This window comes from Muntiacus reevesi, chromosome 5, assembly GCF_963930625.1.
Source record: "Muntiacus reevesi chromosome 5, mMunRee1.1, whole genome shotgun sequence".
Taxonomy (NCBI): Eukaryota; Metazoa; Chordata; class Mammalia; order Artiodactyla; family Cervidae; genus Muntiacus; species Muntiacus reevesi.
This window is the reverse complement of record NC_089253.1, coordinates 2,760,787-2,778,438: the sequence shown is the minus strand read 5'-3', so window position 1 is coordinate 2,778,438 and position 17,652 is coordinate 2,760,787. Positions and strand designations below refer to the sequence as shown.

Sequence of the window (17,652 nt, the reverse complement as noted above, 5' to 3'; positions counted from 1 at the left end):
TAGTCTATTTTCATTTAATTATTGATAAACATGTACTTACTGTCATTTTGTTAATTGTTTTCTGATTGTTTTTGTAGTTCTACTTTATTCCTTTTCTTCCCTTGCAATCTTCCCTTGTGATTTGATGACTATCTTTAGTGTTTATTTGGATTCTTTTCTCTTTATTATTATTTTTGTGTGTGTGTTTATTTTAGGCTTTTGATTTGTGGTTACCATGAGATTTATATATAACATCTTTATGTATGGGTATTGATTTTAAGTTCATTATTTCTTAAGCTTGAATGCATTTTAACAGGCTTCATTTTTTACTCCTTTGCTCCCACATTTTTGGCAACACATTGTACATCTTTTTTTTTATATATATTACTTATCTACTTATTGTAGAAAAAGATGATTTATTACTTTTGTCTTTTCACCTTCCTACTGAGCGTTATAACTGTTTTGATCCACTACCTTTCCTATATTGAGCCTTTTCCAGTGAGGTTTTTCCAGTCATAGCTTTTTAAAAAAAATTTTCTATTTGTGGCCTTTTTGTGTCCACTTAAAGAAATCCTTTCAATATTTCTTGTAAAGTTGTCTTAGTGGTGATGAACTCCTTTAGCTTATGATTATCTTTTAAAACTTCCCTTCAATTCTGAATGATACCTTACCAGATAGATTATTTTGAGTGGTAGATTTTTTTTCCTCCACTCAGCACTTGAATATATCATGCCATTTACTTCTGGCCTGCAAGTTTTCTGCTGAAAACTCAGCTAATAGTGTTATTAGAGTCTTCTTGTTTGTAACTAGTTGCTTCTCTCTACTGCTCTTAAGGTTCCCTCTTTATATTTAATTTTTGTATTTTAATTATAATATGTCTTGCTGTGGACTCTCTGTGCTTCCTGTACATGGATGTCTGTTTCCCTTCCCAAGTTAGAAAAGTTTTCAGCTAGTGTATCTTCAAATATACTATCTTCTCCCTTTTTCTCTCTCTTCTCTTTCTGGGACCTTTAATGTGTTTATTAGTGTGTTTTATGTTGCCCCAGGGGTCTCTTAAATTATTCTTATTTTTTTTAATTCTTTTGTTTGTTTGTTTTTTCTGTTCAGCTTGGAATTTCCACTGCTCTATCTTCCTGTTCCCTGATCCTTTTCTCCACATTACCTAATCTACTGTAGATTCCTTCTGGAGTATTTTTTCCTTCAGTTATTGTATTCCTCATCTCTGTTTGGTTCTTCTTTATATTTTCTAAATCTTTGTTAAACTTCTCACTCTGCTCATCTATTTTTTTTTTAAACTTCTTTATGATCATCATCTTAAACTCGATGGTGGAAGATTGCTCATCTCTTTGCTTAATTCTTCTGGGGTTTGGTCTTGTTCTTTCATTTAGGGCATTTTCTCCATCTCCTCATTGTACCTTATTTCCTATATTTGTTTTATGTGTTAGGTAGTTCAGTTATGTTTCTCGATCTTGGAAAAGTAGCATTGTGCAGGAGACGGCCTTTGCAGCCCGGCAGCATACTAGCCTCTTGTTACAAGGGCTGTATGTTCTAGTGATGCCTCCTGTGTGGGTTGCCTGGGCTCTTTTGTTGCGCAGTCAGCTACTGTGGATGTGCTGGTGGGCAGGCTGGCTGTCATGCCTGTTAGCTGCCAGGCCCTGCCATGCAGTGGCCAATGGCCCACTGTGGACAAGGTCGCTCCCAGTGTGGTTGGCCGCATGGCAGGGGGCGGGGGTGGGGGGAACGGGCCCAGGGCTGTGCCAGTCCCCTGATGGACAGAGTCGTTAACAACTTAGTTTTGAATTGGTAGTATCAATATGAACTCATGATGTAATTATTAAAAATGCTCTGCTGAATCTGCTAAAAAATACCAAAGCTGACAGCAGTAAGCATTCCTAGTACCGGATCATGGTTTCTAAATGTCACTTCTAACTAAAAAGAAACCAACACTTCTTGAAGTTATAGATAAATCAAGAATGGAGCAAGGATATGTATAAGATGACTGAAAAAGTTACCAGTAGCAGTTCCTGGAAAGCAAGAAAACCACCAAATTCTGCCTGGGTTGTGTCAGAACATCACAAGAGCCCACGTGAGAAGGCCAAGGAAGGGCCATGTGTACATCAGTAAATATGGGCCTTTTCTACATGAAGTGTGTATACATGTGTGCATGCTAAGTCACTTCTGTCATGTCCTAACTCTGTGCAACCCCACGGACTGTAGCCCAGCAGCCTCTTCTGTCCATGGAATTCTCCAGGCAAGAATGCTGGAGTGGGTTGCCCTGCCCTCCTCCAGGGGATCTTCCCGACCCAGGGATCAAACCCCCACCTCCTGCATTGCAGGCAGATTCTTTACTGCTAAGCCACTGAGAAAGCCCTTACAAGAAGTGTACTTCAGAGTAACCAAGTAATTAAAGAGAAGTTTCTTTTTAGAACTATTCTAGCTAATAATTGAGGAAGAAATCATAGAATTAAAATGGTGCTGTTTTGCACTTTAATGAATTAGCATTGTGTCATGATCATCAGCAGCTAGTATCATAGAATAAGATAGAGAACCAGATATTATGTATCTCCAGATGGAAATACACAATTTGACCCATGAGGGGCTTTTGTCAACAAAAAAAGAAAAAGAAGAAGGAAATTGAATGGGAATTTTATTAAGTCTTCTGCATAAAACTGCCAATATAAGAAATACAGGGGACAGAGGAACATGTAAAACGAAACTATAGGGATACAATATGCAAAATTCAGACTATGGGAACAAAAGAAGCTGCAGCTCAGCTTTTTGATTAACAACAACAGCAACATGAAAACTGCAAGGGAGAAGTCGGGGGAGAAGCTACAGATTAAGAGATGCCTGCAGGAGACATTAATCAGGTGCAGTGCGTGTGCCTTGTTTGTGCATCATAGTTAAAAGGAACTATGAAAATATACACTCACAAGCACACAAGCATATGTACCTCATTAAAAACAATTACAGAAGTATGAACACCGACTGAATATTTAAAGACACTAAGGAATCGTTGTTTTCTCTGTTTAGATGCAGTAGTGGTATTGTGAGTGTGTGTGAGTATGTGTGATATGTGTGTGTTTACTTTGACTCCTTGCCTTTCAGAGATGTACACTGAAATTACATGATGGCTAGGATGTGCTTCAAAATAATACAAGGGAGCAGATGGGAATGAACAGGTGTAAAGATAAAGCCAGATTAGTCATGAGTTGATCATTGCCAAAGTTGAGTGATGAATAAAGGGTTCATCCAGCTATGACTTTTATAAAATTCTCCTGAAGAGTTTGGAAACAAAATGCTTCCTAAAGAGAAACAACTTGGGACCTTTGTGCTCTAGCTGCCATTGGCATTAGCACCGTGCTCCCCGCTAGACACCTCTCTGAAGGAGAACCACCTCTGCGCTCTCCTCTTTTTCCTTAGCCTCTTCCTCATTACTTATCTTGTCGTTGCCTCCACGTCAAGTCCACTCTAGAGCAGTAAGAGCACATAACCAGAATGTGTGATGATGGGAGCGTAACAAACTGAGGTCACCTTGGGATGTCCTACATTGCGCCCCAGATAATCTTCTGGAGTGATCATTCTCCTGGGGTCATCTCATCTGTTCAGTTAATAGTGAGAATATTGATCCTCACAGTTTATATTCCTGTTAATGTGAAATGCTGGTTTATTGTCAATCTCTAATTACAGCACGCTTTCATAAGAATCTCCCTACTTATTAAAACAGCTGTTTGAAGCTGGGATCCAAGGACACAGAGGGAAGAGAGAGGGAGGGGGCCTCTTTTATTATCAGTGAGTAAATTGGCATCAGTCATCACTCTTGTCTTCTTTTAACTGTAGGTATTTATCAAAGTGCTGGATAATAATGATAACGGCCCAGAATTCTCTCAGCCAAGTTACGATGTGACCATTTCCGAGGATGTGCTTCCAGATACCGAAATCCTGCAGATTGAAGCCACAGACAGGGACGAGAAGCACAAGCTGAGCTACAGCGTCCATAGCAGCATCGACTCGGTCAGCATGAGGAAGTTCCGCATAGATCCCAGCTCTGGCGTCCTCTACACGGCGGAGAGGCTGGACCATGAGGCGCAGGACAAGCACATCCTGCACGTAATGGTAGGACCAGACTGCTTAATGCCCTCCTAGCGGACGCACCTGCTTAAGGCACACGCCTTAGCCGCCAGGCGGGCAGGGCCCTTGACTTTTGTAAGTAGTAGTGAATGTGATCTTTTCACAGCAGGGTTGCCTTCATTCTTGCCTTTTTACTTCAGCGAGGAATTACTATTGTTATGTAGTGACTCCCTATTTTTGCCAAACTGAACTATTAGAGGAACTGTACAGTAAAGGCTCATGACAGCCTGACTTGAGAGGGAAGGAACAGGCTGTGTTTCCATAAATCTCCGAGGCTGTGGTATTGGTTCGCGTCCAGAAGATTTGGTGGAAAAGTTTAAAAGTTCCTTGAGAAGATAATCACAAGGGTAATCATTTATTTGACCTGTACAGTCCTTAGTCCTTAGAAGCATTTAGAGGACTGATTTATTACGTATTGCACTGGCATTGGACCTAGCGATAAATACTGGCTCACAAAAGTGATCTCAGAACTCACCAAAGCCTGTAGAAATAAGTCTAAATTTGGGTTCATACGGTCTCCAAATTATGTAGAAGTCACTTTCATTTTAAAGCAAAGTTCAACGAGTTTGCATAAATGAGAAGTAAAGGTTAGTAAGAAAACACACTTGTTTATGACCTAAAACCTGTCCCTTTAACTACCGAAGAGCCCCCTGGGCAATTTCACAGCTACCACCTATCAGAGACCCCTGAGTTCCTTAAGACTGGGTAGGAGGGCAGAGACTTAGTTTCTGTAGATTGACTCTAAGATGCACTAAGATGCTGTCAATTCTGAAGCAGCTGAGGTAATGTTCCAGTAAGTGCTGCTCCTTCTTTCCAAGTCTGGAAACCTCTCTGGGCAGGAGGAAAGCTGAGTGCCGGGGCGCTGGCTGTGGCTGCCAGCTGAGAGTGCGGGGAATGGAGGAGGGACTCGGGTTCATGAGATGCATTCCTCTGGCTGCTCATTCATGCATTCATTGAACAGATATTTCTCCAGCACCCACTGTGTACTATGTTCGATTCTAGGCACTGAGGATATAAAAGAGACAAAGCCCTTGCACCCTTGGGCATTCGAATGGAAAAGACCTAAATTTCAGTAATCCCAAAATACAGAGTCCAGCTTGGTCCTTAGGTGGGGCAGACTGGTCTATAGACAGGGAACTTAGCATGCTCATTGGCTAGCATTTACATATATCTCTTCAGGAACAGAAATCCCCTCCCAGTGACTAACACCATTCTTACCATTCTTCAAGCCATGTCTGTTCATTCTTTCCTTAAATAACTCAGAGTTCAGTGTGCTCACCTTGTATCATTTATCATTTATGTAACTGTTTAGAGCAAGCAACTTCTTTATGCTGCCTTTCTCCAAGCTAAGCCCTTTTAGTCATTTTGCTGAACTCCTTTCAGATACAATTTTTGAAAACCCCTTCCCCTTATATCTAAAGGGAGGGTAAGGGATAGGGCCTTTCTCGGTAGATTTTCTAATTTCTTCAAACCTCTCTGAAGTTAGGGGATCTACACCTGAACAAGAAAAAAAGCACACATTGGATTAATGCTACATACAATTATAGCAAAATCATGTGTTATAGAATTGATTAGTTGCAAGCTTCTGCCACAGGACTGGAAAAGGTCAGTTTTCATTCCAATCCCAAAGAAAGGCAATGCCAAAGAATGTCAAACTACCACACAATTGCTCTCATCTCACAAGCTCAACATCTGTTGAATCATCAAAAAAGCAAGAGAGTTCCAGAAAAACATCTACTTTTGCTTTATTGACTACGCCAAAGGAGACTTGTTTGACTGTGTGGATCACAACAAACTGTGGGAAATTCTTAAAGAGATGGGAATCCAGACCACCTGACCTGCCTCCTGAGAAGTCTGTATGCAGGTCAAGAAGCAGCAGTTAGAACTGGACATGGAAAAAACGACTGGTTCAAAATTGGGAAAGGAGTACATCAAGGCTTTATATTGTCACTTTGCTAATTTAACTTATATGCAGAGTACATCATGCAAAAAGCTGGCCTGGATGCAGCACAAGCTGGAATCAAGATTGCCGGGAAAAATATCAATAACCTCAGATATGCAGATGACACCACCCTTATGGCAGAAAGTGAAGAAGAACTAAAGAGTCTCTTGATGAAAGTGAAAGAGGAGGGTGAAAAAGCTGCCTTAAAACTCAACATTAAGAAAACTAAGACCATGGCATCTGGTGCCATCACTTCATGGCAAATAGATGGGGAAATAATGGAAACAGTGAGAGACTTTATTTTCTTGGGCTCCAAAATCACTGCAGATGATTTTGGTGACTGCATGGTGACTGTAGCCATGAAATTAAAAGACACTTGCTCCTTGGAGGAAAAGCTATGACCAACCTAGACAGTATATTAAAAAGCAGAGACATTATTTTGCCAATAAAGGTTCATCTAGTCAAAGCTATGCTTTTTCCAATAGTCAGGTACAGATGTGAGAGTTGGACTATAAAGAAAGCTGAGCCCCGAAGAATTGAACTATGGTGCTGGAGAAGACTCTTGAGAGTCCCTTGGACTGCAAGGAGATCCAACCAGTCCATCCTAAAGGAAATCAGTCCTGAATATTCATTGAAAGGACTGATGTTGGAGCTGAAACTCTTAATACTTTGACTACCTGATGCAAAGAACTGACTTGCTGGAAAAGGCCCTGATGCTGGGAAAGATTGAAGTCGGGAGGAGAAGGGGGTGACAGAGGATGAGATGGTTGGATGGCATCACCGACTCAATGGACATGAGTTTTACTAAGCTCTGGGAGTTGATGATGGACAGGGAAGCCTGGCATCCTGCAGCCCATGGGATCGCAAAGAGTCAAACATGACTGAGTGACTGAACAGAACTGAACTAAGCTTCTGCCATGTGCAAACCAGGGAAAACTTGAAAGCAGTCAGGCAAGGTTCTTTGGCATATCGCAGTGTGGGAGTGTCACATTTTAGAAATTAAGATTTGGTTCATCTTCCCAGTGGTTAGGGTTCTCTCTTAGCTCTGGACCTTTATTTATGTTGGTTCCTCTTGCCTGAAATACATGCCACACACCACCTCCCCCAGCATTATACCACTTCTACTTGGTTTTGTAAGCTAGGCTACATTCTTCTTACTGCTTACTCATATTTTGGCATTTATCTCTTTGCCTTTTATCTGACTACTTACTTGTTTGCATTCCCTAGTCAACTGCTGAGGGCGGGAACTGTATCTAATCAGTGCTGAAACACCTGGGGCTATCCTGGGACTTAAGAGATAACAGATGATAGTAAATGTTTGTTGAATGAATGAATGAATGACAGTGCCTACATTGCATTCATTACTTCCACATTTCAGTTTCCCCTTTAGAAGAGCCTCCATCCACCATTCCATTAGCAACTGTTCAGGCAAATTACAGAGGGCTGGGTGAGGGAGACCAGAGGGAAGTGCTGTGTTTGTGATAGTCGGGCTTCAGTTCCACAAGCACGAACTGGACACAGGCCAGAGGCCAAGCCAATGCTGAGCAATCCAAAGTGGCCCCAGCGCTGATCGTGTTCACAATCAGCGTCCCCACTTGCTAGAAGCACTGTCAGTTACTGAGAAGCTCTTTGGCCTGGGAATGGGTCAGGCACTTCCCGTGCATGATTTCATTTTGATTTCACTGTAGGCAGAGCCATGTGAATTCTTTGCAACTTAAAGATTTTAGTCCTATTGCTTCTTGTATTTTGCCTCAAGGTCAGAGATCAGGAGTTTCCTTATCGAAGAAACTTGGCCCGAGTCATTGTGAATGTGGAAGATGCTAACGATCACAGCCCTTATTTTACCAACCCACTCTATGAAGCGTCTGTGTTTGAATCGGCTGCTCTGGGATCAGCTGTACTGCAGGTGACGGCTCTGGACAAAGACAAAGGGGAAAATGCAGAACTCATGTATACCATAGAAGCAGGTGAGAGCTGGTGCAGACGGCAGCGTCATGCATGGCACTGGACCCTCAGTAGTGTTTATCACCATGTAAAATTCTCATAGTTACCACTGGCATGTCTCCAAATGGATTTTTTGGCCAAGAAACTGCCCTATTTGCTCAGTGATGGTGTATTAAGTTCTTGGCATTTCAGTAATATGTTTTCCATCATTGACAGCAAAGAAAGAGTTTCCTTTTATTGTGTTCAATCTCAGATTTTCCTGGAATGGAGAAGAGAGAAGACTGCATAATAAACTCTGTGACTTTTTCTGATGGGTCAACAAGCCCGTGGCCTCAGACTGAAATAACCAAAGCCTCCCATCATAGGAGGGCTGCCAGACAGTTCTGTGAACTGAATCTTAAAGATCATTGTTTACTTGTCAGTAGCTGGGCTGTGGGCTTCAAAAATGCCTACACCCCTCACACCCTAGTTAGCACAAACTCCCTTCATTGGAGGTGATATGAGTAGCAGAGTAGTGGGTAAGGACTCAACAGCCTGCTTAACCTGACAAATAAATACAGGCTCTTGTGTTGTTAAAACTTGAGAGTATTTTAAAAATTCAATTTTGATATCTAGAAGGCAAGACCCTAGTTTACTGATGGTCTGCAGATGGACACTTAGAAAACACTTATGACAGAAGAGATAAATGTCCAAGCGAGGAGAAGACTGTAAGCCTAAACATTACAAAGATCCTTCTCTGCTCGATTTTCCCTTCCCTGTTCTGTCTTCTTTGAACATTCAAGCCACATATTTCCAAAATGTTCTGCAACATTATGTCTGTCGTGCATAATGCCAAATGCTGTTTCCTTTCATGCTAGCGGTGGAAAGGCTTCTTTCTCTTGATTTAAATAAGGAGCATTTTTGAGACTGGTTGAATTAAAATATGAATGCTAGAATGATAACTTTGGACTAAAAACTTTTAGGAAAAAAAGCCAACAACCTTCTGTAAAAATAGTCCCTCTATTGAATGACAATATAAAACTATTTCCTGTATTAGACACTGACATTTTACATGAGTCTGTGTAAACTCTATACCAAAAAAAAAAAAAAAAGAAAACACAAGAAAAGACGTGGGTTCATAACAGCCAGGTGCCCCAAGAGAATTTGTCCATTTCTTTTCCAATTTTCCATAGAGTTTCCTTTCAGCCTAAAGCCTGACAGTGCGTGTGTGTGTAGATGTGTGCTAAGTCGCTTCAGTCGTGTCCAACTCTGTGCCCCTGTGGACTGTAGCCCACCAGTTTCCTCTGTCCTTGGGACTCTCCAGGCAAGAACACTGGAGTGGGGAGCCGTGTCCTCCTCCAGGGGATCTTCCTGACCCAGGGATCAAGCCCGTGTCTCCTCTGTCTCCTGCATGGCCAGGCGGGTTCTTTACCAGTGGTGCCGCCTGGGAAGGCCAAGCCTGATAGTACTTTTTCTTAAACGCTATTTTGCATTCCTTGTTTATCACAGGCCATTTTAATTATTTTGTTATTGAGTCCTTGTTCCTTTAGTTTCACAAATAACACAGGGAAACTTTAAAAAATAATTGCTTAAATACTGCCACTGGAAGCGTGGCAATTCAATAACTCTTTATATTCATTCTATAGTTCTTCCCTAATCATGTGTGTTTTTTCTTTTCTCCTCATTTATTTATGCATATACCTTCTTTTATGTCATTGTCATCATTTAGGTATATGGTTTTATTTCTACTTTTCTTAACATCTTCTAAGCATTTGTCCGTGTGTCTACTTGTTTTTTATATTTGTCAGTAGGGTTGCTACTTCTCCTCTCAGATAACCAGACAATTTCAAAACCAATTTGGGGGTTCTCAAAGAGTAATTTAAGGGTAATTTACCATCCAGCTGAAAGTTCTGCGTTGTTTATCTTTCAGCTTCCAAAGACTGTAGCCAGGTGCTAAACATGGAGAAAGAATTCAGTTATTTCCTCAAATAAAGCTAGGGAGAAAAGCGTTTTTTTCCCTTAAAATTTCTTTTATACAGAAAACTTGAATTTCCAGAAACCCCAAGGCATGCTTCATATCTCAAAGAATAAACTTTGATTAGATGTGTAAAAAGCTAGTGAGAATTGCAGGACAGACAGATCTATGCTTGACCTGGACTGGTTCTGGTTAAGCCAAGTTTCTTTGCAGATCATGGTGGGAGACAGGCAGATCCCAGCTAGTTCAGGACTTTGAAGCAAATAACAAGAGTTTGGTGTAAAGTGTTGTTGTTGTTTAGTCGCTAAGTCATGCCCAACTCAACTCATTTAAGTGCTCTCACAAACCTCAGCAAGCAAGATTCACTCTGTTTACTGGTGGTCCATATTTAAGGCTTCCCTGGTGGCTCAATGATAAAGAATCTGCCCAGCAATGCAAGAGACACAGAGACTCGGTTTCCATGCCTGAGTCAGAAAGATCTGGAGAAGGAAATGGCAACCCACTCCAGTATTCTTGCCTGGAAGATGCTATGGACAAGGAGCCTGGTGGGCTACAGTCCGTGGGTCACAAAGAGCTGGACACGACTGAGCGACTAAACAACAGCAATACATTTTCTAGCCCCTGCCTGGCCTGAAGTAACTATAGAAGCTTTTCTGTTTTTAATTAATTAATAAATTTGGCTGCACCAGGGCTCGGCTGTATCCTGAGGGATCTTTCGTTGTGGCACGTGGGATCTAGTTCCCTGGCCAGGAATCAAACCTGGGCCCCTGCCTTGGGAGATTGGAGTCCCAGCCACAGGATCTCCAAAGCCCTGAAGCTTTTTGTTTTTACCTGAAGGACTGAGGTGGAATCAAGTGCAGAACTTCAGGTCTTATATTTAGTTCAGGGTTGACGTTTGGGGCCAGCAGTGCTTCACGGGTGGCTTGGAGAGAGGGCAGTACAGGAGAGACCAGAACTAGGAAAGAGCTAAGTTACGATGGGAGGGAGCATATTAGACCCCAAGATGGATATAGACGGAGAGTTCAACTCTTTTGGATCTACCTCTCTCAACCATTCAACATATATTTACTGAGCTCCTTTTTTGTGCCAGGCACTGTGCTGTGTACCAGATTCATAATGGTAAGTAACGTCAGCACAGCTTTTGCCCCGTTGCCGAAAGTCTATAAGAAGCCATGCCGTTGTTATTGCTGAGTCACTAAATCATGTCTGACTCTTTGAAACCCCATGGATGTCACCCACCAGGTTCCTCTGGCCATGGGCCAGGAAATTAGGAGGAATAATGGTGTGGGCTGCCATTTCCTTGTCTAGGGGATCTCCCCAATCCAGAGATAGACTCCACATCTCCTGCATTGGCATAGATTCCAAGAAAACAAGCAAAGATTAGCTTCCAAAGATTCAAGTAGAGCAGAGGAGAGAAAGCAGGAAGTGAATTCCAAGGAAGCAGGACAGTGCCCGGGAGAGAGAGAGACAGTGGCCACTGGACAGCGTCCTGGGGTGGGTATCAAGGAGATCCGCAACCGCAGGACCGCAGGGTGGGGCAGGGCTGCGCGGGGTCAAAGGCTGGCTGGGCCTCTTTCATCCCTGCCATGTGTATCTTACTGTTAAGTCCTGAGCCTGCAGGAAGAAAGGTCTCACATAAAGGAAGAAAGGTCTCACCTGAAAACTCCACGTGGGGCCCCATAATGAGGATATAGCATTCATAATTCGGGCCTGCATGGCAGGTATCTCTATATTTGCCTCCCCTGAGATGCTGAAGTGAAATGACTCCTTCTGTCTTCTGAGGGTCTGTGAATCAAATACTGGGTCACACTCGATTCCACAGTACCATCCGTTGAAAATTTGCAAGCTTGCTCCCGAGCTCATTGACCTTCTTGTTGTCATCATGACATGGTCATGTTTAGATGGCATATTCACATTTGGGGTCAGAATCAAATTCTTTACCTCTGTTAGACTCGCTCCCTCTCGAGAAATAAACAAACATAGAAATAGACTTCATAGGAACATGGCATTTTCGTTTTCAGACATGGAAAAGTTTGATTAACAAGTACATAGTAAGAAGAATGTAAATAGCTGTATTTATTGTATATTTTGACTCTTTTGTGACCCCATAGACTGTAGCCCACCCAGCTCCTCTGTTCATGGGATTTCCTAGGCAGGAGGACTGGAGTGGGTTGCCATATCCTACTCCAGGGGATCTTCCTGAATCAGGGATCGAATCCACGTCTCCTTCATTGGCTGGTAGATTCTTTACCACTGAGCCACCAGGGAAGCTCCATATTTCAAAAAGCACTGCACTTACCTGCCCCTTCAGTCCTGGAACCTATCGTAATGATAATGACATTTAAACTCTCTGTATGTTGCCATACTATAGAACTCCAAAAAGTAAGAAAAACTCAGATATATTTGAATAACTGAGATTTTTAACTTGTGATGTAAAAGAATGGAGACCCGGAAGTATGTGTGTTGTTTGAGAACTAAGGGAAAGCCCCACGAGATGGGAAAAGCCATACGGTGAAGGATGCTACTTCCCACTGTTTGTGACCTGTGAGCCGCCTTCTTTGCACTCTTCACATTTTGTATTCCCCACGCTCTCCTCCTCTTTTCCTCACCCTCAACAGTCCTGGATGTCACACCCCGCCTGTTTCAGAGGCAGAGCCCTCCGCTCCCGCAATGTCAGGGTGCACAGCAGGCGACAGCCTCTCAGGCTCCTAAGGTTCATGCCTCAAGTTCTGGTTTCAGGGCCGCTTCTGACCAACAGTTTTGTACTTCACCAGAAACCTCTCAAAAATTTAGCAAATAGAATGGCTACAGATTGAAACAACTGCCTTGTCATTTTTAATGTCCACTGTTACATCCATGTGTGCATGTGTTTGTGTGTGGTGGAGTGTAGGGGATTTGGAAGAAATTCTCACAGCTTGCAAAGCAAATGATGACTGAGAAGAATTCTCCATGCCTGAGCCGCAAACCCCCTCTCCCCTTGGAATGAAGTTGGTCCTTATGATATGAAACAATACCAGTTCTGTGCAGCAAAACTTACCTTTGGGATAATCTTAAAGCAAATGATTATGTGATACTGTTCTGAAGTGATTCCTATGACCTTCTTTCTTACAGCATAGAACATGGAATTGTGGCACTGGTTTCAGGATGAATGCCTTTTTACCAGTGTCACTGACATGTACCAGCCCAATCTGGGAATAAGAAAGTCCTGAGCATTCTTGCTAGAAAAGTCTTTCCTACAAATTCTTATTTCCCAGTTTGACAGTACATAAGTGCTGTGCTGTTTTTCTTGTTAACCTGGATTCAGAAGATACTAGTCTGAAATTCACAATGTACTGGAAAATTCATTTCAAAGTCTTTTGAGTATCCTTTTAGGGAAGCCTCTCATTTTATTTCAGGATAAGGTGGAGTGAAAACAAATAATTGCTTCTATTTGTCATGCTGTGTAAAGTAGCCTCAAGATGAAGAGTGAATCTTCAGAAACTGACCCACTTGAACTCATTTTCTTGTTGATTTCTCTCTTGCAGGGAACACTGGGAACACATTTAAGATTGAACCGGTCCTGGGCATCATCACAGTTTCCAAAGAGCCAGACATGACGACAATGGGTCAGTTTGTCCTGTCAGTCAAAGTCACGGATCAGGGTTCCCCACCTATGTCTGCCACCGCCATTGTGCGCATTTCTGTCACCATGTCTGATAATTCTAACCCCAGGTTCACTCACAAAGACTACCAAGCAGAAGTGAATGAAAATGTTGATGTTGGAACATCTGTCATTCTAATCTCTGCCATCAGTCAATCCACTCTCATTTATGAAGTGAAAGATGGAAATGTTGATGGGATCTTCACCATAAACCCCTATTCTGGCGTCATCACCACTCGGAAGGCACTGGATTACGAGAGGACTCCCTCTTATCAGCTCGTTGTCCAGGCCACCAACATGGCAGGAATGGCTTCCAACGTCACAGTCAGTATTCAGATTGTTGATGAAAACGACAATGCGCCAGTCTTTCTCTTTTCTCAGTATTCAGGCAGCCTCAGCGAGGCAGCCCCTATCAATAGCATTGTCAGGAGCGTGGATAGCAGCCCTCTGGTGATTCGAGCCACTGATGCTGACAGCAACCGGAACGCTTTGCTTGTGTATCAGATTGTGGAGTCCACAGCCAAGAAGTTCTTCACGGTGGACTCCAGCACAGGGGCAATCAGAACAATTGCCCACCTGGACCACGAGACCATCGCCCATTTCCATTTTCACGTGCACGTGAGAGACAGTGGTAGCCCCCAGCTGACCGCGGAGAGTCCCGTTGAAGTCAGCATAGAGGTGACGGACGTGAATGACAACCCACCTGTGTTCACTCAGGCTGTGTTTGAGACTGTCTTACTTCTACCGACCTATGTCGGAGTGGAGGTTCTGAAAGTTAGTGCCACAGATCCTGACTCCGAGGTGCCCCCTGAACTGACGTACAGCCTAATGGAAGGCAGCTTGGATCATTTTTTAATTGACTCAAATAGTGGAGTGCTCACCGTGAAAAACAACAACCTCTCCAAAGATCACTATATGCTGATAGTGAAGGTGTCTGATGGAAAGTTCTATAGTACATCCATGGTCACCATCTTGGTGAAAGAAGCCATGGACAGCGGCCTCCACTTTACTCAAAGCTTTTACTCCACCTCCATCTCAGAGAACAACACTAACATAACCAAAGTTGCCATTGTCAATGCAGTTGGAAATCGCCTTAATGAGCCCTTAAAATATAGCATCTTAAACCCAGGAAACAAGTTCAAGATAAAATCTACCTCAGGGGTCATTCAGACCACGGGAGTTCCCTTTGACCGTGAGGAACAGGAGTTCTATGAGCTGGTGGTGGAAGCCAGCCGAGAGCTTGACCATCTGCGGGTGGCGAGGGTGGTGGTCAGGGTTAGCATTGAAGATATAAACGACAACTCTCCAGTCTTCGTGGGTCTCCCTTACTATGCTGCCGTACAGGTCGACGCTGAGCCTGGCACTCTGATTTACCAAGTGACGGCCATTGACAAAGACAAAGGTGCAAATGGGGAAGTGACCTATGTCCTACAGGACGACTATGGCCACTTTGAAATTAACCCTAATTCAGGGAATGTTATTTTAAAAGAAGCATTCAACTCAGACTTGTCCAACATTGAGTATGGGGTCACCATCCTAGCCAGAGATGGTGGAAAACCCTCTTTGTCCACATCCGTGGAACTTCCCATCACTATTGTCAACAAAGCGATGCCTGTGTTTGATAAGCCCTTTTACACAGCATCTGTCAATGAAGATATTGGTGTGGACACACCCATTCTAAGCATCAATGCCACGAGTCCAGAAGGCCAAGGCATCATATATATCATTATTGATGGGGATCTGTATAAACAATTTAACATTGACTTTGACACTGGGGTCCTGAAAGTCATTAGCCCTTTGGATTATGAAATGACATCAGCTTACAAGTTGACAGTAAGAGCCAGTGATGCCCTTACTGGGGCAAGGGCTGAAGTTACCATTGACCTGCTTGTTAATGATGTGAATGACAACCCCCCTATTTTCAGTCAACCCACATACAATACAACATTATCAGAAGCGTCCCTCATCGGGACACCTGTTTTACAAGTTGTGTCTACTGATGCAGACTCAGGAAACAATAAAGTGGTCCATTATCAGATTGTCCAGGATACTTACAACAGCACGGATTATTTTCACATAGATAGCGCAAGCGGCTTGATCCTGACCGCGCGGATGCTGGACCACGAGTCGGTGCAACACTGCACTTTGAAAGTCAGAGCCACAGATAATGGCTTCCCATCACTGAGCAGCGAGGTCCTGGTTCACATCTACATCTCGGACGTAAATGACAACCCTCCAGTCTTTAATCAGCTCATTTATGAGTCATATGTGAGTGAATTAGCCCCCCGAGGCCACTTTGTAACCTGTGTGCAGGCCTCCGATGCAGACAGCACTGACTGTGACCGGTTGGAATACAGCATTTTATCTGGGAATGACCGGACCAGCTTTCTGATGGACAGCAAGAGTGGCATCATTACACTGTCCAACCACCGCAAGCAGCGGATGGAGCCTCTGTACAGCCTCAACGTGTCGGTCTCTGATGGGCTGTTCACAAGCACCGCCCAGGTGCATATCAGGGTCCTCGGGGCCAACCTGTACAGCCCTGCCTTTTCACAGAGCACCTACGTAGCTGAGGTGAGAGAGAATGCAGCCCCTGGGACGAAGGTAATCCACGTTCGGGCCACGGATGGGGACCCGGGGATGTATGGGCAGATCAGCTATGCCATCATCAATGACTTTGCTAAGGATCGATTCCTCATAGACGGCAATGGACAGGTCACCACCACAGAAAGGCTCGATAGGGAAAACCCTCTGGAGGGAGACATCAGTATTTTTTTGAGGGCCCTCGATGGTGGAGGAAGAACAACTTTCTGTACCGTGAGGGTGATTGTGGTAGATGAAAATGACAACCCCCCCCAGTTCCTGACAGTGGAATACAGAGCCAGCGTCAGGGCAGATGTCGGACGGGGCTACCTGGTCACACAGGTTCAAGCCATGGATCCAGATGATGGAGCAAATGCAAGGATTACTTACTCCCTCTATAGTGAGGCCTCGGTCTCAGTGGCTGATCTCCTGGAAATCGACCCTGACAATGGTTGGATGGTCACGAAGGGCCATTTTAACCAGCTGAAGAACACAGTGCTGTCCTTCTTTGTCAAAGCGGTGGACGGGGGCATCCCAGTGAAGCACGCGCTCATCCCTGTCTACATCCACGTCTTGCCCCCCGAAACCTTCGTGCCCTCCTTTACCCAGTCTCAGTACTCCTTCACCGTGTCAGAAGATACAGCCATTGGGAGCACGGTGGATACCCTGAGGATTTTGCCCACTCAGAAGGTCAAATTCAGCACAGTTAATGGGGAGCGGCTGGAAAATAACAAAGGCAATGTCTTCATCATAGAACAGGAAACAGGCACGATCAAGCTGGACAAGCGTCTTGACCATGAGGTCAGCCCAGCTTTTCACTTCAAAGTGGCAGCCACTATACCCCTGGACAAAGTGGATGTCGTGTTCACGGTGGATGTAGACGTCAAGGTACTGGACCTGAATGACAACAAGCCAGTCTTTGAAACTTCGAACTACGAGACGATCATCATGGAAGGGATGCCGGTGGGCACCAAACTAACACAGGTGAGAGCCGTGGATGCGGACTGGGGAGCCAACGGGCAGGTCACCTACTCCCTCCACGCGGATTCCCAGCCCGAGAAGGTGATGGAAGCGTTCAGCATCGACAGCAACACAGGCTGGATCAGCACCCTGAAGGACCTGGACCACGAGGCAGACCCCGTGCTCACCTTCTCCGTGGTGGCCGCCGACCTCGGGGAAGCCTTCTCGCTCTCCTCCACGGCACTGGTGTCTGTCAGGGTGACAGACATAAACGACAACGCCCCAGTCTTCGCCCACGAGGTGTACCGAGGGAGTGTGAAGGAGAGCGACCCCCCGGGTGAGGTGGTCGCCGTCCTCAGCACGTGGGACAGGGACACGTCTGACGCCAATCGCCAAGTGAGCTACCACATCACAGGCAAGTCTGCCACCCGCGGAGTTCACTCTGCGCCTAAGCAAGGAGAGATGGAAGGGGGCAGGGAGTGGGGCTCCCCAGTGCCTCAGCCGTAGGGGATCCACCTG

General features: G+C 44.2%; 1 protein-coding gene across 2 annotated transcripts in view; it reads left to right on the top strand.

Annotated features, from left to right (window-relative positions):
* FAT3 (FAT atypical cadherin 3) overlaps positions 1–17,652 on the top strand; it is a 624,278-nt gene that overhangs the window by 498,409 nt on the left and 108,217 nt on the right. For both annotated transcript variants that reach the window (XM_065936477.1, XM_065936476.1), the window contains exons 7-9: positions 3,820–4,095; positions 7,809–8,019; positions 13,475–17,548. In XM_065936477.1, coding sequence (XP_065792549.1) covers positions 3,820–4,095; positions 7,809–8,019; positions 13,475–17,548 — 4,561 coding nt within the window. The remainder of the gene's footprint in view (positions 1–3,819; positions 4,096–7,808; positions 8,020–13,474; positions 17,549–17,652) is intronic.